Source organism: Muntiacus reevesi, chromosome 8 (genome assembly GCF_963930625.1).
Source record: "Muntiacus reevesi chromosome 8, mMunRee1.1, whole genome shotgun sequence".
Lineage (NCBI taxonomy): Eukaryota > Metazoa > Chordata > Mammalia > Artiodactyla > Cervidae > Muntiacus > Muntiacus reevesi.
This window is the reverse complement of record NC_089256.1, coordinates 36,165,580-36,188,455: the sequence shown is the minus strand read 5'-3', so window position 1 is coordinate 36,188,455 and position 22,876 is coordinate 36,165,580. Positions and strand designations below refer to the sequence as shown.

Genomic DNA, 22,876 nt, shown 5'->3' with positions numbered 1-22,876 from the left:
CCGATATAGAAGTCAACATCTCCAATACGCATTCTAGTATTAATATATTCTGGCCATTGTGTGCCTCATTCCTTCAACTGCTAAGATGGCTCAGAATTCAGAAAGGAAGAATGATGCTCTTTGGTGGGTACTGATACCCCAGTACGATAGTTTTTTCAGCACTGTGAGTAACATTAGAAACCTATGGGAGATGTCTAAACATCAGCTGTTATGTTGGGGGGGGGGGGCAGGGGTGGTGTCTCCTTATTCATCTATCTCACAGATGCAAAGCAGGAAAAACTGGGGCATGGGGTGGCTGCTTCTAAAACCAAGACCACTTCTTTAGCTGGATTTTTTTTCTTTTTTAATAAGTGACAATAGGCACAGTGTGTGTCTCTCCTCTTGAAAATCTCTCAGTAATGGGCTGTGAATTTTTATGAAACTTCCCACAAATGCAACAATTCTGAACACCTCCCTCAAAATACTGCATCCTAAGAACTAAGGATGTAGTCAGTCATTAACCAGATCACACATTTGCCCCATTAAACACAAATCTGTCAGAAGAAAACACACCAGCAGACAGAGCTTTTTAAAATATAATTTAAAACTATTTTGTACCAGTACAATATATTAATTTTACAAATGTAAAATTTTATCCGCTGTTAAAGCATTTGCAAAAACCACACATCCTACTTCAGCTTTATTGCACAATATCTATAAGAAAATATTAATTTTTAAATTAGAAAACATAAAAATGCTTTCAATATAGAAGAGACAATCTGATTTTAAAGACAATATTCTATAAGAATGTCTACCCAGAAAATAACAAACATTTCACAGGATACCATGCTGGTCAGGTGCTTCAGCAGATCCAGGACAAAGCACTGTTTAATACCAGTCCAAGATACTTAATCCAAACTTTATCATTCTTCTTCATTAGAAATCTAGATGCCACTCTAGGTGGTTTCTTTAAAAAGTTGAGGCATTTCTCAGTTGTGAGCATTCTGAGTGTATCTTAAACATTAAAAACCATCCTTCCAACTCCACAGCCATCTGCAGGGCTTTTTCCTTCACGCAGACTCTCTGGCAACTGTATCTAATGGTTATCAAATGATCATTTCAGTTAGTTTATGCTGATAGAAAGCACTGAGTTACAGACACTTTTAAAACCTAGTCCTTTACAAAAAGCAGTTTATAAATTTCTATCATAAAAATTAGTGTCGAGACCATCAAGATGGCCACCGTTTGCTTTATGAGTTGGTTCTCCCAGAGCTGGGGTTGCAGACGTCCCACTTTTCAGTGTAGTGTTAATCAGGAAATAAATCCCAGCAAGAAGCCGGAATCCCAAGACAGGTTAACAAGGTTGTATGATGGATTTTAGTGGGATATTATTACCCTGTACCAAAGCAGGTGTTAAAATACTGACAGAAGATCTTGGTGGTAACTGAATTCATCTCCAAACATGAATATAATCTGGAGACGCCAAAGGACAAGTGTTCATAAACACATTATCAGTTGGGCTGAGTATATGGTAGAAAAGGGGAAAAATCTTTATTTGTTAAAAAAAAGCAAAGGATTCACTAAATTTGATCCATAATATAGATTATACATCTTTTTAAATTAAAGCATGTTAATTCAATCTCAAGTGTTTTCAAATGGATGCCTTTGTGGCCCAAGCAATTGCCTTTTGGAACTTATGGCCTGCATAAGCAAAGTCAAATATAGTATTACAGACTCATGTAGAGAAAATAATTATTAAAATAGTGGTTATGCACTCACAAGTTTGTTATAGGTAGACAGAATTATCAAAAACCCAGACGCTTATAAAAAAAAGTCTGTATTATTTAGAATTTCTTCTTTAGAAATCAAAGCAGTTGCTTTTCTAGAACTGCATTTTTCAGAACTGCTCAAAGCACCTCATCTAGATGACTGTTTTTTAAAAATATATATAAAAAGTCTACCATGAGACTTCAAACATCATGTTTCACCTTTTATGGGCTTTTTATCATGTATCCCTTCCTTTAAAGTCCTTCAGAATAAAATAAAAATAAACTCTCACATTCCATTAGAAAAAAATGGAAACATTCACGGTCTGAAAATTTTCTGCATTCCCCCAAATCTTGGTACTATGTGCAATTTCCTCATATACAAGTTGTGAGGAAACCCCTGATCATCTAGTACTGAATATTCAGCTAATGGACATGCCATAGAAAATTGACATTAATAGTAGTAAATAGATTAAAATCTATTCCATAAAATAAAAATGTTCTATGACTTCAATTTAAATACACATCTGAAAAGCTAAGAGGAGGTTTTTTGTTTTTCAAAAGTGCTAATTGTTACAAGTATCTTCAATACATTATGTCCAATTCTTTGTAAAACTAAACCATGCTTTAGGCACACTGTTTGATGAGTTTCTAAGAAGCAGAGGAAAAAAATATCACTTGTCAATTAATCCAGCTTCCTTAATTTTACTGAAGAAGAATTTCTCCAGGATATTGGCACATTTGTAGTATTCACTCTCAGGGGGGTTGTACTCTTTGCAATTGGTAAAGACTCGCTGCAAGTCTGCCATGAACAATTTCTTAGACACGTAGTACCTATTCTTGAGGCGTTCACTCATGGTTTTCAGATCTACACAGGGAAAAAAAATATTAGCAATTTTTCACTCCTTTCAAACACTTGCTGACAAAAGTGAGACTGGGAAAGAAATGTGTCATCAGTCTGCCCACATTTTCACCACCTCAATGGTTTGTTTAAGAGAAATGGATATGATCAAGGAAAACAGTTCTTGAGGCTTGTGTTCTTCTGTGAGGGTATTCTGTGCAAAATCAGTGTTTTAACACTGAAGGGACCATCAGTGGTCATCTGGTGCAATCCCCTATTCAGTTCGAGGAAGCTAAGTAGATCAGCAGCGATAAGTACGATAAACTAAGTACTGTGAACTGTTCACTCAGAAGTATAGAGAATGGGCTCCACCTACATGGAGAGCAGCGGGTGGAACATTTGCATTGAATTATTTCATTACTTAAACAATCAGAATGAGTTTGTTTCTCTAAATCCCCAGTTGCTTTGGTGTTGTAGAGAGAACTAAAGTAGGGAAACAGATCATAAATACATCTGCAAGTACAACAGCGACCTTGCATGTAAAATGTTTCCAGTGAATTTAGTTTCATGCTCCATTGATGAAATAAGAATGACAAACTTTACTTAATAAAATACTTTCTAAAGCAAGTAAACCTTGCAAGACAATTGTAAAAAGAATATTTCTCCAATATAAATAATATTGCTTTACAAATGAAAACAGTGCTTCATCTAAATTTCTAAGAATATAATGGGGCTCCTTTAATTCTCACTCTCAGAACCAATTTAAAGAATTCCATGAAGATTAGAAGATGCTGATATTTGTCTGTTTATAGGTCCCTAGTTGTCTCTAAGTCTGGTTCTATCATTAAAAATTACATGAACTATTAAACTGGATTAGCAGATATACACTACTGAATATAAAACAGATAAACAAGGTGTGTAGCACAAGGAATTATATTCAATATCTTGTAATAAACCATAATGGAAAAGAATATGAGAAAAATTACATAAACTAAGCATGAAAATATATATATATAAATTAAGCATGAGTCAAAACCACTCAAGAAATGCTTCTGACTACCAATGACCCAAATTCCCACTCTATTATCAAATTTTCCAGAGGGAAAGACACAATCAAATACACTGGGATTATCATTTAATAAGATAAATAAATTTATGTGCAACATCTCAAGTGGGCAGAAACTGATTTGCATCAAGATCCTTCCTAAATCTACCACAAAATTCGAAAGGAGACATGGGAAATACCTGCTTTCCCGTCTCCTTTGATTAAAGCCTATCTTTTTTCATTCTTTGATTGAAGCCTATATTGGTTAGAAATAAGTCATCGCATGTGTTTGTTCAACTTTCCACTTTCTTTCTTCTCTAACTGAAACAGTTTGGAAGGAGACAAAAATTGAAAAGTGTGTGAAGGCTCAGCAGACGCCCCAGGAACCGTCTCCCAAGTGTGAGTGCAGAGGTGAGGATGTGCTCTCGTTTAATAAAGAAGCACTGTCCTCCTGGGGGAGACTGGAGGCTTACCTAAATGCCAGTTAAGGGCAGCTGAGAACGTGTTGCAATGTTTAGAAGGAAGACAGGTGCAAGCAAAAACAGGTGGGGTGGGGGGGAGAATGAAACTTGACACAAAGAAGCTTAGCCTAAACCTTTTCAAACTATTCTTTGGAAGAGAGGAGGAAAGAACAGCTGGGGATGGCAGAAGGAGAGTCACAGAAGTGTCTGGACCTTTCTGAATAGTGACAATCAATGCTGCATGCTTCCTTGTCCATTTCCTTTCTCCTCTAAACTGACAGACAGCATTTTCCTTCCTCTGACCTTCTTAGAATCTTTCAGTTGACCAAATGGCCTGGGTCACAGAAGAAGGTGATCACACACCAGTGGTAACAATCAGTGGACAGGGCTGAGGGCCATCCCCCCGGGAGCACGAACATCCTGGGCCAGTTCTCAGGAGGGCCTGGCGCGGCCCCGGTGACAAGGCTGCAAAGGCCACTGAGGTCTGCACACGGGTGTAGAGGGTTCCAGCACATCTTTCACATCTCGTGTGTGTGCTAAGTCGCTCAGTCGTGTCCCACTCTCTGCGACCCCGTGGACTGCAGCCCCCAGGCTCCTCTGTCCCTGGATTCTCCAGGCAAACACTGGAGCGGGTGGCCAGGCCCTCCTCCAGGGGGTCTTCCCAACCCGGGATCCAACCTGCCTCTCTTGTGTCTCCTGCACTGGCAGGCGGGTTCTCTACCACCAGCGCCACCTGGGAAGCCCTTTTCACATCATGGGAATTACCAATGCCCAGGTCAGCCTTCCATCTAGAATTCTCCACTCTCTCCACCCTCACTCGGACTTTCAGACTGAAACACATGGGAACAAGGCCGAGAGAAAAGGGAAAGAGAACGGCAAGCATGCGTGGTCACTGTAAGGCCTGGAGACCATGGGAGCCATCACTGCACGGTGGAAACACTCCTGAGATGACTAGGGCCAGAGACGCATCCGCCAGCGACTGCTCCAGGGGAACCGGCGGGTCCCACTCCCTCTCCTTTCACCTCCTAACGCCCTCTCAGTCCCAGGAGGCCACATGGAGAAAAGGGACAGAAGATACAGCTCGCTCCCCAAAAGATGGCCCCACAACTAACTGATTGGAAAAAAAATGAAATTCAGCTAGTGGTCTTCAATTTACACAATGCCACATTAGTTTAATTTGGGGATTCTCAACTGACTCCATTAATCATCTATTTTAGCCTGGTGCAGACTCGGCAACGAATTCCACAGTTCTACATTTCTAAAGGCATCTTCTATTTGTTTTGGATGTGGAACAAGGCTTAAAACAGGAGTGTAATTAGTAAGCCTCCCAGTCTCCACCGAGCGGTGGGAGAGCCAAAGCAGCGGGAATGCTCATCACTTCTGTCTACAAGGACAGCGGGCCAGCGGCATCAGCTCACTTCACCTGTTTACCTTCCAAATCTCTCAGGCTCTCAAAGCCACCAAGGGGACAAGCTGACGCTTTTCCACTTGCAGCCCAACAGGTTATAAGCAAGGTTGTGTTCAAACAGCACTTTCACCTCTGGTGCCATCTGAGCTCATGCTGACGGAGCGGCCTTGACAGGACAGCGGAGAGGCATCTCCAAGAACACGGCCGCCCGGTGCCCGCTCCCTCCTCTGACCCCCTGCCCACCCTGCTCCCCGGTCCCTGCTCTGACCCCCTGCTCACCCGGTTCCCTGCTCTGACCCCTGCTCACCCTGCTCACCCCAGTCCCTGCTCTGACCCCTGCTCACCCTGCTCACCCCGGTCCCTGCTCTGACCCCTGCCCACCCTGCTCACCCCGGTCCCTGCTCTGACCCCTGCCCACCCTGCTCACCCCGGTTCCTGCTCTGACCCCTGCCCGCCCCGCTCCCCGGTCCCTGCTCTGACCCCTGCTCACCCTGCTCACCCCGGTCCCTGCTCTGACCCCTGCTCACCCTGGTCCCTGCTCTGACCCCTGCTCACCCCGCTCCCTGCTCTGACCCCTGCCTGCCCTGCTCCCCGGTCCCTGCCCTGACACTCCTAACCATCCACTGCCCGGCTCACGCGCCCTACCCTATGACAGAGAAACACGCCCTTGGCTATGTCTGTCCCCACACCGCCATCCAGAGCTTTAAGTCTATACTTAGAAAATGTTAATGGCATTACCCATGGGGAACCTTATAACTTCATAATATCCCGGAGCTTCTGTTCTCTTCACGGGTTCCATGAAGGGCCAAGCGCTTTGATGGCTCTTGGGTAAAGAAAAAAGTAAGGTATCTAATACGGCAATTCCATGCAGGAAATCATTTCAAAACATCCGCGTGGAGTGGAGGAAAGGCGGACACCCACCTTCACCTGCTGCAGGATGCTCCTGAGCGTGCTGTATAGCTGCTCGGGGTCCCGGGCCTCCTTACTGGAAAGGAAGGGCACACAGGAGAACGAGGGTTAGCATGCGCCCCCTGCTGGGCGACGCCTACCCAGCTCATCTGCACAGAAACCTAAGATCAGAGCTACTACTGCGTGTTTCATGAAAAGTGAAACCTAACGAGTGCTGTGGTGGTGACTACAACCAATTTGCCTGTTTTCTCTAAGTTGCTGGGCAGGGAAATAAAAGCACTTCCGTCAGTATCCTCTGGCCCATCACACTTACCTCTTCTCTCTTCCGCTCGGTTTCCAGCCTGTCTCTCCTACACACACCAACGAAATTAAACAGTGAATGAGAACTGCTTTTGGTCAAGAGTAACACAGTTAATACTTATAAAAATGCAATAACGTACAGCCATGACTCAATACAAGACTACTTCTGAAGAGAGACTGAAATTAACTGCAATTAATTCTTTCCTTCTTTACACACTTGAATATATAAAACATTCCCAAGACTGGCACTGCTCCATCTGCTAGTATTTTTTTAAAGCAGGAACCTTTCAGAGGAAAGCATAACAAACAAGCATCAACCTTTCAGAGAAAAGCATAATAAACCAGCATGTCTGGGCCTGTGGGCACGTATATTTTTAAAACTGTAAGTCACATTTTCTGCTAATCACCATGTGAAACAGTTAAGCTGTTATTTTAGGTTGGAACAAACTCTGTCCTGGCTCTCTATTTTATTTGGCACAGAACCTGCTTGTAACACAAGATGGTCTCGGGCAGCAGAAAGAAGACACAGCCTGGAGTCCAACAGACCTGGATTTGATTTTTTGTTCTCTCCTTAAAAACTAAGCTACCCTCCATATTAGTCAGCCCTTGCCTCTGTTTATCAATGTATAAGACAGAATCCAGAACTGAGCTGATTCCTTTTGAGATTTGTTGATGCATGTATAAAAAATTAAAAAAAAAAAAAACCAAAATAAAACAGAAGAATGCTTGGCACACGTACGTTCACTGACACCGTTAATAAGGATAATACACAGAAGTAAAATTTCCAGGTCTAGCAAGGGAAGTAAGATCTGCTGTACGATATACTTTGTAATGAAGACGTCTATCTGGCCCAAATAATGTCTTATTTTCTTCTGGAGAATTTTAGTTTTGTTTATTTAATCTTCAATACTCTAGAAGATCCTAGATTTGAACTGAATCAAAGTGCCAACATTTATAGCTTCTGATCGACAAAAACAGCTATTTTATATGTTTTAACCCAATATAATTTACTTCTAACATACTCGGAGAAGAACCCTTGGAAAACCACTCTAAAACAGGGAACCTAAGACCAGCGTTACACTGTTGGGTCACCTGGTTTATTAGTCGGGGGCGCTAAGCTGGGCCGAGCACAGCTCTGCCCCGGACAGCCGGGGCGGGAGAAGGGCGTGGGCGGAAAGCCGCCTGGAGGAGGCAGGGCTGCTGCTCTTCCCGCGGTCACTGGCCACGAGCTGCTCACGGTTACGGGGCTGAGCCAGCCTGGGCCTCAGCCTCCCAGCCCTATGAACAGAATTCCCTGCCCTTAAGGTCACCTGTGGGAGCGTCCGACACTGCGCCACAAACAACAGGCTCTCAAAGCGATGCGTTAACAGCTAAAGCAGGAGCCGGGCCCTGCTCTCCGTGGTCTGTCTGCCCCCGGAAGCAGAGCAGACGCAAAGCAGAGAACTGCGCTCTTCCGAGACCGCAGGATCCCAACTAAGAGACGGCGGCCGGGCGGGCGGGCGCCCGAACCACCGCGCTCCGGCTTGCTGCTTCGGGATCTCAGGGCTCGCCCAGAAGCTTCTGCCTTTAGAAGATCAATACATACGAATTCCAGGAATGCTTTCTATCGGGATCTGCCGAACTCCATCTTTAAAACAGGAAAGTCCAGGGTAGACTTTCCGAATCTGGGCTTGTTTTCTTTCTATCAGCTTTTTAATGATCTGCAAAGCACAAGAAGAAACTTAAGTTTAGTGACCGAAGTTTGTGGCTCCAGCTTAAGTCAGTCAACCTAAGAAGTTATTTTCCCAACAAAATTAAGTCTTTAGGAAACAAAAGGGTGAATGATATTAAACGGTGAGACATGAAAACATCCTACGAGGCCATGCACGCTTAGTGTCACTGACAGAGCCGTCGTTGAACATCCCCTGCCCCCGGAAAAAAGCCGGCATTGGGAGACCGCACTGCCCTAGAGCCCTCTGCCCTCGTCAGCGTAAGTGCTAGTCATCTCGGCCCTCCCCCGGAGCCTCGGCCACAGCCCTGCAGCCGGGCACCTCGGCTTCCCTCGCCGTCGCAGGCCCAAGCGCTGCCCCGAGCACCTGAGCGGCAGGCGTACGCGCCAAGTCCCCAGCGCCCGGGAGGACGGACTCGCTGGCGCTCACATGTTTCAGGGCGTCAGCCCCAACCTACCACGCTCGCATCCAGAAAGCAGCTCTGCAGACTGAAGGCAGCACAGTCAGGGCAGGGGCCGCCAGAAAGATTTAGGGAATTTTGGGAGGAGTCCGTTTGCCTTGTAAAATAATTCCTTTCTCCAGTAGAGCTTCCCAACCCAGGAATCACACCCAGGTCTCCTACACTGCAGCTGGATTCTGTACTGTCTGAGTACAACCCAATGTTCTGATGTAACCACTTCCAGGGCGGTTTTCCCTTTAAAGAAGGAAAGGGACTAGTGGTGCAGTGGTGAGGACTCCATGCTCCCGATGCAGGGGCACAGGTTTGATCCCTAGTCAGAGAACTAAGACCCCACATGCTGCACAGAGCAGCCAAAAAAAGGAAAGAAAGACCAACAACAAACTCAAAAACCACCATCTCGAGATTAACTATATCAGCGCTGAATTTTGGAAAACACTAAAACAGTAGCAGTCATTAATCAAATTAATGAAAAATTTCAAGGTGCTAACTTCTTGATCTCAAATGGAAGACTGGTAAATGCTACAGCATGAATACATAATCTTAACAATTAAACACACTTCATAAAATGAATAGAAGTGGCAAAATAGACTGGTGGCAAATCTGCTCAGGGCTGTCCAACATCATGTAAACCACTCAGTAATTTAAAATTTTTCAGTAGCTACTTTAAAAAAAATAAAAAGAAACAGAAGAAATTGATTTTAACAATATATTTTTATTTAACCCAATATATTTAAAATACTATTACTGCAGCATATAATCAACAGAAAAAACTATGAGATATTTTACATGCTTTTATTCACACTAGGTCTTCAAAATCAGAATGCAGTTTACACTTACAGAACATCTCAGTTTTGACTGGCCATGCAGCTAGCACCCAGTAGCTACATGTGGCTAGTGGCTACCACTGTGGACAGGCAACACTAAACGGAGGCTCTGCATTAGGTGTTAAGTCCAGGTCTTTTTAAAAAGACTCCTCGGGACTTCCCTGGTGGGCCAGTGGCTAAGACTCCACACTTCCAACTAAGGTCCCACATGCCACGTGGAAGTCACCCCACCCAAAAAAAGAAGAATTTCTGGAAACATGTATACAATGGAACAATACTCAGCCATAAAAAAGAATGAAATAATGCCATTTGCAACAACATGGAAGGACCTAAAGATTATCATACTAACTGAAGTAAGTCAGAGAAAGACAAATACCATGTGCTATCACTTGTATGTGGAATCTAAAAAAGTCGATACAAATGAACTTATTTGCAAAGCACAGACAGACTTGCAGATAGAAAACAAACTTACGATTACTGAAGGAGAGGAGGGGGAAGAATAAACTGGGAATTTGGGATTAACAGATGCACACTGCCATATAAAAAACAGACAGCAAGGACCTACTGCATGACATAGGGAACTCAATATTTCGTAAGAACCTACATGGGAAAAAATCTTAATATATATATATATATGTATGTATGTGTATGTGTATATGTAACACTCAATCACTTTGCTATACACCTGAAACTAACACCAACATTGTCAATCAACTATATTTCAATAGAAATTTTTTTCAAAGAATCACAATGGCAATTTCTTAAATGAAGGCCTTCAGAAAACTTAATTTCAAACACAGCTTTAAATGCTTTTTTCTCTTCACCAAATATGCTCTCAGATGTGATAACCAAACAGGCGGCTTCCACCCCCTCACGGAGCACCTTGAGGTGACTGGTAATGTTGGGGTGGGGGGCTACCCAAACTCTCAGACCCTGAGGATCACTTTAGAGAAAGCAGACCTTTCAATCCCACTCTAGCTTCTTATCATCGCCTCCCTAGAAACTCTCTTCAGTTCATCACCATGTCTTCATCTCTGTATCCTCAAATTCATCTTTCATTCCATTTTTGTCTTTTTTCGTCTTCCCAAACAGAGAATCAGGGGGCATATCACCTACTTTTATATTTCACCAAGTCGCACGATATCTTCCTACAAAACACCCGCTGCTCTTCTTCACTCTTTGGCTCCTCCAAGCCCCGGGTGGCAGCCTCACGTGTGAACCGAACTTAAAGCCGACCCTCCTCCAGCCCCACACATGGCCCCGCTTCGTCCTGCCCGCTCCCGCCTGGCCACCCTTTCTCAGAGGCGCTCATCATGCGCACGCCTCAGGCTCTAGGCGCTCTGGGGCCCAGGGACCTCGTCTTGCAGGACTCCGTCTGCTCCTGCTGACGGCCTTCCGGGTCCCCTGGCCCCTCCGGTGATGCAGGTGATGCCGGGCCCTCTGCACCCTGGGTTGCGCTCACCCTGGCGCTCAGCCCCCCGGCCGCAGTCCTGGTCCCCGTCTGCACCCCGCGGCCTCTGCTCCTGCGCCCCAGGGGAAGGACATCTGCCTGCCTGTTTGCTCCTGAGCACCGTCCATCCCTCCCTCTTCAGGGCCTTCCAAAGCTGGACTGAACAGCACATGTGACAATCACCTGAATTCTATAGAGGTCACTAGGTAAATCCAAGAACCTCACTAAGGTGAGTTCCGAGCTCTTTTAAAAGAAGGAGGTGAACAGCTGCATTCAGGGGTGCCTGCTGGAGACGCTGGAAACCAAGGTGGGGGACTCAAGGGGACAGAGGGGGAGGGGGGGCCTTGTCTTCTCCAACGCCAGGCTCCGCTGGACCTAAGACAGCCCGGACAGAGGGTCCCCAACCCAGGGGTCTGGACTCGGAGCCTGCGGACCCTGTGGGGTCCCACTCTGGCCTCCACGGTGGGAACGTGGGGATGCAGGGAGCAGGGAAGAGTGGGGACCAAGGGGCCGGGGACATGGGGCGCAGGGAGCTGGGTGCCAGCTACCAGCACACGGCTCGGAACTCCACCTCACGCTGGAACCTCTGCCCAAGAAACAACAGAGGCTGCTTCTATTTTTTAGTTTAATAAAAAGCCTTTGGCTCACTTCCGTGGGACGTGTATGGAGAAGTCTGAGATACTTTAACTAAAAGGGAAGCACTCGCTGCTCACCTGGTTCTTAGGACACACCCTGAGAAGGCAGCTTTATCTCTGCGATGTCAGAGACTTCGACAAGGAACTAAGAACTGGGATCGAGGCACATAAGCAGAAACCAGAGAACAGAGACAGGCCTGAGGCAGATGTCTTTTTTGTTACTCACTAGAGCAAAGCGCCGGCAGTACTCTTGCCTGGAAAAGCCCACAGACAGAGGAGCCCGGTGGGCTGCAGTCCATGGGCTCACTAAGAGTCAGACACGACTGAGCGACTTCACTTTCACTTTTCACTTTCATGCACTGGAGAAGGAAATGGCAACCCACTCCAGTGTTCTTGCCTGGAGAATCCCAGGGACGGGGTGCTTGGTGGGCTACCGTCTATGGGGTCGCACAGAGTCAGACACGACTGAAGCGACTTAGCAACAGCAACAGCAGCAGCAGCAAAGTACCTCTGACTGAGTAACAGAAGAATAAAGTGGGACTGGGGCTCCCAGGTGGCTCGGGGGTGAAGTGTCCACCTACACTGCAGGAGACACAGGAGATGCGAGTTGGATCCTGGATCGGGAAGATCCCCTGGAGGAGGGCCTGGCAGCCCACCCCAGTGTTCTTGCCTGGAGAACCCCACGGTCGGAGGAGCCTGGGGGCTACAGTGCATGTGGTCGCAGAGACTCGGACTTGACGGAAGCAAACTGACAGGACAGGTGCAAAGCAGGATTGACGTGGGGTGCGATTTCCCAGTGTTTGAACTCCAAGAGCCAGGGGGCCAGGAGGGTGATCCTCGGTTTACTATGTAAAGTTCACTAGTTTAATAAACGGCCTGTGTTGTGCTCCCCTAACTATGCCTTTATGTTTCTTTCTCCTGTCTTACAGAAATGTGAAACTTGTTATGTAATCAAGTCCATCAACCTTCCCTTCACCCCTTTTCTTTTAGTTCATACGCATAAAAGACAACCCCAGTATCAGAGGACAAATCACCTGGGACTTTCCTGGGGGTCCCTTGGTTAAGACTCCGCACATCCACTGCAGGGGGTGTGGGTTCAACCCCTGGTCAGGGAACTAAGACTCCGCAAGCTATGTGGTGTGGCCAAAAATAAAGTTCTCTCCAGATCACAAATCATTTAATATCTGGAAGAATACACTTTCAGAACTTGCAATGGAAAAGAGAGATGAATACACACTAAGATAAATATGGAAGATGATGAGTAACTGAAGTCCAAATGAGTGGATCAAACTAGTGCTTGAGAGGTTCAAAGAGGAATGGAACACAGGCAGAAGTGGTGTGTGTGTGTGTGTGCTTTTGCTTGGGAGAGGAAGTAAGTGAAGGATGAAGACACCACGTGAAAGGGTTAGAGCATCAGTAACAGCCTTGGAGAGCAGTTTAGAAAAGGGAATAAAGAGATGAGTCTGGGAAGAAGGCATGGGGCCGGCATGTAAGAGGCCTTGAAGGTAAAACCACTGTATTTTACACCAATTTAATAGGTATTGACCACTGCTTCAAAGTGGTGATGCAGACAGGAGGTAAAGAATACGTTCAAAGAAGAAATCCAGACAAAGCAGAACAAGCAGAGGTCCTGGTGTCCAGCAGACGCCACCCCCCCCCCCCCCCGAGCCCAGGGGTGCGCACTGCGCCCCAGAGGAGCCTGGTCTGTGCAGAGGGAACCCAAGTCGGCCACATGCTTACCTCCTTCTGCTTCTTAATGATGACAGAGAACTCCGTGTATGGGATCCGTGGATTTAGCTCACATCCCATTAAAGTGGCGCCTTCATAATCCTTGATGTAGCCAACATATTTGGTTTTAGGTATTTTAATTTCTTTGGAGAAACCCTGCAAAACCAGTAACTTCATTTAAAAAGGCCCTGAGCATCAAACACCCTGTCTGAGTCCAAACTACATGTGAGGCCTGGCTTGGTGGCGGCAGAGGTTCAAGCTCCTTTCCGACTATCCTGGGGCATTAGCATGAAACTCCTCTAAGAAGTTCATCAAAAATCAAACTGTGCAAATAGGAAGCAACTGAACATAAAATAATAATAAGTTTTAATTTAGCATTAAACTGCACGCTTTCTCCCAAAGTAGAGAGGGGGCCTCTAGGATGTTCTGGAAATCAACTAACAGTGAACCCTATTTTGAAAGCAAAATTTGTCCAAAAATATAGCAAGAACCTTGATATTAAAGAAATGAAACACTTAATAGACAAAAAACTTCCAGACCATCACAAGTGTGGTTGTTTCAGTGACATTAATACTTTGCAATATATTCATTTACATACTTTAAGCTATAATAACATAGTTATACAGGGAATATAGTCATATTACTTATTAACAATTTTCCTTAAGGTGTCTGTTTCAAATTTTTGCAGAAAATTACTTGGGACTTCAGTTTCTTGCCTCCTCTTTCAGTAAAAACTTATTTTCCAAGCAATTATTCCCATCAGCCTCAGAGAGGACCACAGACGCAGACAAGTCATTGAAAACAGAATGGAGAGAGTGACATGGAAGCTTACACAACACCATGTGTAAAATAATAACCAGTGAGAGTTTTCTGTGTGACTCAGGGAGCCCGAACTGGGGCTCCGGAACTCCCCAGAGCGGTGGGGAGGGGTGGGCGGTGGGAGGCAGGTGAGGAGGGAGGAGCTAACATGAACCTGCGCTGATCCATGTGATGTGGCGGTGGCCAACACAGGAATGGGAAGCAATCTTCGTTCATTAAAAATAAATCAGCTTGGGGCGGGGCGGTGGAAAGCATGGCTGAGGGCTTCCCTGGTGGCGCAGCGGTACAGAATCTGCCTGCCGATGCAGAAGCACAGGCTTGCTCCTTGGTCCAGGAAGGTCCCATTGCGCCCGCGCTCCAGGACCGTGAGCTCCGAAGCCTGCGCCCCGCAACCAGCGCCTGCGCCCCGCAACCAGCGCCTGCGCCCCACGCCCAGCGCGGCCCCCCTAAGAGCCGGGGCCGCGGGGAAGGGGGCCCACTCGCAGCAGAGAGAAGCCCACGCAGCGACGGGCAGCAGAGCCAGAAACAAATCAATGAAAAATTCCTAATCTTTTTCTAAAAAAAAATCCTTGCTGAGTTACTTCTTTGCAATGCAGGTACAGCCTAGGAAAGCTGACACTCAAGTCCCAGTAAAATAAAGCCACTGAGATCTCTCTAGCAAGTTTTACTATAAAAGTTACCAATGCATCGCAGAATGAGAAGAAAATAAAAAGGTTAATCATCTGACACTGTAGGGAAAGCTTTCTAGTCATATGTATAAGGACTTATATTTTTCAAAGAGGTTAACAGATTTTATGTGATAAAATCTCTAAAATTCTGTACATTGGAAAAAAAACCATAAGCAATGTTGAAACAGAAAAACCAGGGAGAAAAATCATAAAATAAAAGGTTATTACTCTCATATCCTTATACATGAGTTCTAATAAATCAATAGAAAAATAAATATTTTAACAGAAAAAGAGGCAAAATACAAAAAAGTGGCATTTCAAAAAAAGAAGAAATACAAAGAGTCAATGAACAAGGAAAAACAGGTCAAATCTCACAATAATCAAATAAATGCAAACATGCGCAATTTGTTACCTAGGAAAGGGGTAAAAAAATTTTTTTTCAATCAACTCCTTTCCTGAGCCCCTTTACATACTGCTGACAAGAGCAGAAATTGTTACAGTATTTGTTATTATTTGTTACAGTGCATAACAAAATGTTAGATATGTCTGGAAGCCCACACTCACACGTGGACACTTATTTACAAAAAATACATAAATGTTCCCTAAATGTGGGATTGGTGTGAGAAATTAGTTTCCTCCGTTTCTACAACAATTCAGAGAACCATCAAAAATCATAATTAAAAAATCAGACAATAGTAAGTAAAAAAGTCAACTAATTAAACTGCATATAGTATGAGCCAATTTTGTGTTTATATACACACAAACACACATAGAGAAAAAAACATAGGAAGGGTATCTGTCAAAATATTAACAGTAAATTTCTCTGGGTGGTGGAATCACATGCAATTTTTCTTTTTTTTGGAGTTTTATTTCATTTTCCAGTTATTATATTTCTATAATAACTATACATGACTTTTGTCATCAAAAAAGTAAACGGAAAATGTTTAAGAATCTAGAATTATAAAGCACTATTAAAAAAACATGTAGCAGGGACCTTCCTGATGGTCCAGTGGTTCAGACTTCACTCTTCCACTGCAGGGACTTTACACCTGGTCGGGGAAGCAGGGTCCCACATACTGAGCCATAAGGGCAAAGAAACAGAAGAATCCTCAGAGGGCTGAGATGAAACTTCTAGTAGAAAGAACTAAGATGCGGCTAAGCGCCCAGCCACCCACATGCTGAAGGAGCAGGACTGTCTGGAGCCCTCTGTGACATCAGAACTTCCTCTCTGCCATCAGAAACACACTCTGCCTTCCAGAGATTAAATCTATTTCTCTCATTCAAGGTGAACTCCAGTCCCCCAATGTGAACCCCCCCCCCTCAGCCTGGGGAGACAGTTTTAGACTGTTGGGGTGCAACAGTGCACCCCACTCACAAATGACATCCCTTCATTCATTCAAACATTTATTTAGTACTGATGGTGTGCTGGTCACACCCTCTAATCCAGACTGAAGTTTACCTCTGGCTTAAGGCTTGCAAAATAAATGTGTGTCCTTATAAGGAAAAGACACTGCTTTGGGGGGAGGACTTATTTGCATGAAAGCTACTTGAGTGCATATCAAGGAAAGGAAGGGCAGAAAAAGTTTGCACAGCCAAAAAACCCACCTGCTTCTTGAAATATCCAATTGCATATTCATCTGCATAGGTGAGGAAGTTCAGGATGTCATGTTTTATGTGGTATTCCTTCAGGTGGTTCATCAGGTGTGTTCCATAGCCCTATGGGCAAGTCAGTATACAAATATATTAGGTTCTAGACAAAAGAAAGTCCCACATTTTCACTGAGAAATACTGGCAAATTTAGGCATATGTATTACCAATGTAATACCAATACCCTTCTTGAGTTTCTGAACTTTGAAAATGAGCTGCAAAGCCAAAAAATTCAAAATTGTTGAATCAAAATACAATCATCACTTAAAAACACAAGTTTCTGGCTCTTAGAAAAGAATACACTAAAGCTACAAGCTGCTCATTCACACCTAGAGATTACAGGCTGAATATTAATAGAGGTGTCTGAGTAAATATTGATCATGAATTTCTGCTTATGTTTAGAGTATTTGAGAACCTGAGATCAAAAGAGCAATGTAAATGAGAAGGGCTAACCTTTTCTAGAATATTAACTAATCCAAGTGTTTCCTATATACAACAAGTCAGCAATCCTTTCAAAGAACTGTATCATCACACACAAAGGATTTTCAACTTGGTCTTTTCAGACCTTTCCCAGCAAAGTCTGAGGAGCCCCAAAGTGCTGAGTGAGTCAGAAGACATTAGGAAGTAACTAAGAACAGTGACAGAGGATGGGATGGTTGAATGGCATCACCAATTCAATGAACATGAATTTGAGCAATTCTGGGAGATGGTGAGGGACAGGGAAGCCTGGTATGCTAAAGTCCATGGGGTCGTGAAGAGTTGGACATGACTTAGCAACTGAACAACAGCAGCGAAAATAGTGAACAATGTTGAATAAATTAATGACTGAAATATGAAAAAAAAAGTAAAGATTTTTGGTGATGGACAAAGCTTAAAGAAAATGTATAAAGGGATGGTTTGAGAATCTCATAAAAAGAAGATGAAAGTAAACCGAGACACAAATACCTTTACATCAATATTTTAGAATTTGATGACACATTTTTCTAAAGAACTCAAAGAAGCTCACAGGTATGACATCATGGAACTACAGCACCATATTGGAGAAGGGTCTTGGCAGTCATTTGGTCTAATTCTTCCTCATGTGAAGCTAGGAGTCTTCTGCCATCTACCTCGGGGACGTCAGCCGCTAGAAAACCTCCAGCTTACGGTGCTCACTGAGTCCTTGGACCAGTTCATTTTCAGCCACTGTTGTGGCTGGGAAATTCTTTCTAATTTTCACCTGTGATCTGACCCCTTGTTTTTTCTATTGACCTTAGTTCTGCTCCTAGAATAACAGTGACTCTTCCCTGCTCTTAACAACTCCCTAAGTCCTTGAAAATCACCCATGTCCATCCCTACCTCCCAGGTCCCAGGTCCCGCCTCATCGAGGCTTCAGTCCTGCCTCGTATGCATGACTGGAGACCCCATCTCAACGTTACTCGTATCTTTCAAGGCTTGCTCCTGTGTAACAATACACATCTAAAGCACGGATCCCAAAACCAAGTATAACACCCAGGGGATGATCTGACCAGTACATAGGGAAAGAGTACAACTGTCTTCCTATTCTGGAAACTATTCTTTCATTGGTATTGACCATAGACATGTTAGCTTTTCCCAAACATGTCACAATACTGACACTCTGCAAGTCTGAATGTAACTCAGACTAAAGGATGAAGGAAAGCTCTCCTAAGGAGAAGAGAGTAAAATGGGGAAAATAAACACATAAAACTCGTAATTACAGTATATGAGTAGCTGTTCAAAGTGGCAGCCACTAGCCATGTGTAGCTTTTGAGCAATGGAAATATGATAAGTCCAAATTGAGGTGTGCAAGTGTAAAATACACACCACAAAAAAAAGACACCTCTCATTAACAACGTTTATTACATATTGAAATGACTATTTTGGACACATTCAGTTAAATAGAAAATGTCTGCAAAACAGAAACAGAGGCACAGACACAGAACAAGCGTGTGGACAGCAGGCTGGGAAGGGCAATGGGCTGGATGGGAGACTGCGGGTGGGATTTCTGCTTTACATGGAAATGTATTTGTACATGACCTACAAAATTAAATCTTGTTTTTAAAGAAAAGTGGGGGGAAAAAACTGGAGAAAAGGGAAGGATTTGCTATTGCGTGTGCAGAGGAATAGTAATGTCTAGGGATCAGTAAGAAACGAGTCTTCTGATGAAACCTAGATGCAGTGGATGGAAGAGAGACAGGCTTTTGCTGTATACGCCACCTTGTAAGGAGCTAATAAAACTGTTAGAATCCCACGGGCTCCTCTGTCCATGGGATTCTCTGGGCAGGAATGCTGGAGTGGGTTGTCATGCCCTTCTCCAGGGGGTCTTCCCAATCCAGGGATCAAACTCGGGTCTCCTGCACCTCCTGCACTGCAGGCAGATTCTTTACCTCTGAACCTCCAGGGGGTTCCTCTTTGTTGTATTTCCAGCATGTAAATCAATTCCAGGTACCAGGTATATACTCAATAAATATCAGAAGGTAGTTTTCCCCTGGGAACATGTAGAACCAATATTCTGCATTTTTTCATCTTAATATATCACTGACATTGTTAATAATGGATTTATCAGAGGATGACATGGTTGGATGGCATCACTGACTCAATGGACATGAGTTTGGGTAAACTCCAGGAGTTGGTGATGGACAGGGAGGCCTGGTGTGCTGTAGTCCATGGGGTCGCAAAGAGTTGGAAATGACTGAGCGACTGAACTGAACTGAATAGAACTATACATTTTCTCCCCTTCATCCACAATCCAAGGATTTTACTCAAGAAGGACAATAATGGTTCTGTTGTTAGCAGCATCTCAAAATCTGCATGAGATAGTCTTTATCGCTGGCCACTGATCCATCACCTCTCCAAAGAATTTCCAGATTCCAGCTGCTTGTGAGTAGGGGCTATCTTTCATCTTGAATTCTGTGGGCCTAGTATTGTGACCAGCAGTAGTAGAAGCTCAAATATCTGCTTGTTTAAAGAAGCAGTAACAGAGTTAAGCTATTATATGCAAAAATGCTTAGATTTTTCACCCCAGCACTGTTTCCTTCTTTGCATGTCTTTATTTTCAACTGTCATGGGCTTTCCTGATAGCCCAGTTAGTAAAGAATCTGCCTGCAATGCAGGAGACCCCAGTTCGATTCCTGGGTCAGGAAGATCAGCTGGAGAAGGGATAGGCTACCCGCTCCAGTGTACTTGGGTTTCCCTGGTGACTCAGCTGGTAAAGAATCTGCCTGCAATGCGGGAGACCTAGGTTTGATCCCTGGATTGGGAAGATCCCCTGGAGTAGGGAAAGGCTACCCACTCCAGGATCCTAGCCTGGAGAATTCCACAGACTGTATAGTCCATGGGGTTTCAGAGTCAGACACGACTGAGCAACTTTCACTTCACTTCAACTGTCACCAAAAGGATTCCTTTCCAAATCCACCTGGTAACTTCAGTGTTTATTTAAATACTTATTATGGTTAAATAAGTATTAGCCCCATAACTTTAAAGTTCCATATAATGTCAAAACCAAATAGTTAGATAATCTATTTTAAAACCAGGTTAGGAGCTTTAAGTAAATTCTCAAATGTTACCTTGTATGTGTTCTAAGCAAGATAAACTCACACAAAAATCTTATTTGAAGCATTACAGGAATTTATATATAAGCTTAAGTCTCTAAAATGAGTGGATGCAAATTTTAAAGTACCATTTAGCCCAGATTTTTAATACCTCAGATCAAAATTGTAAACCTCCACTTATGATCTTGCTGTTTTCACAAATAAACGCTAGCGCCATTGGCTTCCACCAGATTCATCCATTCTATTCAGTTTTTAAAGATTAATCTTCATTTGCTAAAACTACTTTCAAGTCAAAAAAATGGCTTTTCTTTTTGTTTTTCCTGCTCAGTTTGTGATTTGGCCACCTTCCTTTAAGTCTTTAAAAAATTACATGGTTTGGGGGAAAAAAAAATACACTACCCTTCTGGGAAGTAATAAGACAAAGCATCCGATTCATATTAAGCACCTTTAGTTACCCTCTGGAATCCTAAAAGTGTCCAAGGCAACCTTAACCAACCTTTCCAAACAAGTTGCTTGGTGTAGTTTTCTGTGCAAACAAATATTATGCAATCTTCTTCTGAAATTATAAACCAAGGGCATATTTTCAAGTTCCTCTCCCTACAAAAAGCCCAACCAAATTTTCTTTAAGCGAGTTCCTAAATTCAGGACCCTGGAGTTGTCTCTCAGTTTGGCCAGGGGTAAATGAACCTGTGACAGGCATAGCGAGTGGACCATCTGAAGACACACCACCAAAGCACCCCCACACAGGGCCAGAGGTCAGTCTCATGCAAACATGTGCCCTCACCTCCCCCAGCCAGAAGGATGAATGTGACACTGCTGCATTTTGTTTGCCCTTGGATGCTTCACGTTGTGAGTCAATGTCAAAAGCCCCTTTTGTGCTTTCTGAGAGGAGCCCACAGCTGTTGTCGTCGGCACAGTGACTGTGACACAGAGCTGAGCTGTTAATGAAGCCAAAAGCGCCCTCAGCGTTGGCTGCGGCCCCCAGGCCAAGCACGATTCCTTCCAAAGATCATCCGTTTTCGGTTTTTGTATCTGGCATTGCTTAATGGTAACTGAAGAAGGCAACAGTGTCCTTAGGCCCGCACTGTCCAAGCCCAGAGAGTCCTAGTCCAGAGTGAGACAGGTGCAGTCTAAAACACACTGTGGATTTCAGAGACTCGGTACAAATCAAAGAATGTAAACAGTCTCCATAATTCCTGGCCCCTGCGTGCCTGCTGCAAGGACAGCACTTTGGATATACTGAGTAAAATAAAGTATATATTTTTAGAATGATTTTTCTGTATTTTCAATGTAGCTAACAGAAAATTTAAACTCACATGTGGCTGACGTGGGCACATCATGTTCTAGATCATTGGGCAGCACTGCCTTAGACTTTCCAATACGTTATAGCTACTGATTCAGTAGCTACTTATCTTTCCACCAAATGCCATAGTTTTGTATGACTTTAGGACTCCCCAAGTACCAAACCCTCTGAAGACACGTTTCTGGTTCCACTTTCATGAAAGCAACAGAGTAGGACACAACATCACCTAGATCTTCCTGCCAATTAGCAGTCTGGTCTATTCCAGGCAGATGGCAAAGCCAACCGCACGGTAAACATGGCAGTCTGGTTCCTGGGGAGGGACTTGTGCCAAGGACAGCTGGGAAGGCGAGTCAGAATCACACACACTCACGGATCTGACTTTCATACCCACACAGGTCCAACTATCACACTCACACAGATCAGACTCACACTCACACCGATCAGTCTCTCACACACAGATCAGACTCACACTCACACTGATCAGTCTCTCACACTCACTCACACAGATCAGACTCACACTCACAGATCAGACTCACACTCACACAGATCAGACTCACACTCACACTGATCAGTCTCTCACACACAGATCAGACTCACTCACACCAATCAGTCTCTCACACTCACTCACACAGATCAGACTCACATTCACTCAGATCAGAATCACACACTCACACAGATCAGACTCACACTCACACCGATCAGTCTCTCACACTCACACAGATCAGACTCACACTCACACTGATCAGTCTCTCACACTCACTCACACAGATCAGATTCACACTCACACAGATCAGACTCACACTCACACAGATCAGACTCACACTCACACCGATCAGTCTCTCACACACCGATCAAACTCACACTCACACTGATCAGCCTCTCACACTCACTCACACAGATCAGACTCACACTCACACAGATCAGACTCATACTCACAGCGATCAGTCTCTCACACTCACACCGATCAGTCTCTCACACTCACACAGATCAGTCTCTCACACTCACACAGATCAGACTCACACTCACTCAGATCAGAATCACACACTCACACAGATCAGACTCACACTCACAGATCAGTCTCACACTCACACAGATCAGACTCATACTCACACAGATCAGAATCACACACTCACACAGATCAGTCTCTCACACACTCACAGATCAGACTCACACTCACACCAATCAGACTCACTCACACCGATCAGTCTCTCACACTCACACAGATCAGACTCACACTCACACAGATCAGTCTCTCACACTCACACCAATCAGTCTCTCACACTCACTCACACAGATCAGACTCACACTCACTCAGATCAGAATCACACACTCACACAGATCAGACTCACACTCACACAGATCAGTCTCACACT

At 44.2% G+C, this 22,876-nt stretch overlaps 1 protein-coding gene across 4 annotated transcripts in view; it reads right to left on the bottom strand.

Moving 5' to 3' along the window:
• Positions 1 to 559: 559 nt before the first annotated feature.
• Positions 560 to 22,876, bottom strand: part of KAT2B (lysine acetyltransferase 2B) — a 95,399-nt gene continuing 73,082 nt past the window's right edge. For 3 of the 4 annotated variants that reach the window (XM_065943591.1, XM_065943593.1, XM_065943592.1), the window contains exons 12-18: positions 16,608 to 16,718; positions 13,528 to 13,671; positions 8,295 to 8,409; positions 6,723 to 6,759; positions 6,422 to 6,485; positions 6,239 to 6,323; positions 560 to 2,613 (exon numbers count right to left, since the gene is read on the bottom strand). In XM_065943591.1, coding sequence (XP_065799663.1) covers positions 2,420 to 2,613; positions 6,239 to 6,323; positions 6,422 to 6,485; positions 6,723 to 6,759; positions 8,295 to 8,409; positions 13,528 to 13,671; positions 16,608 to 16,718 — 750 coding nt within the window. In that variant the 3' untranslated portion in view covers positions 560 to 2,419. The remainder of the gene's footprint in view (positions 2,614 to 6,238; positions 6,324 to 6,421; positions 6,486 to 6,722; positions 6,760 to 8,294; positions 8,410 to 13,527; positions 13,672 to 16,607; positions 16,719 to 22,876) is intronic. The other variant, XM_065943594.1, reaches the window with a different exon arrangement.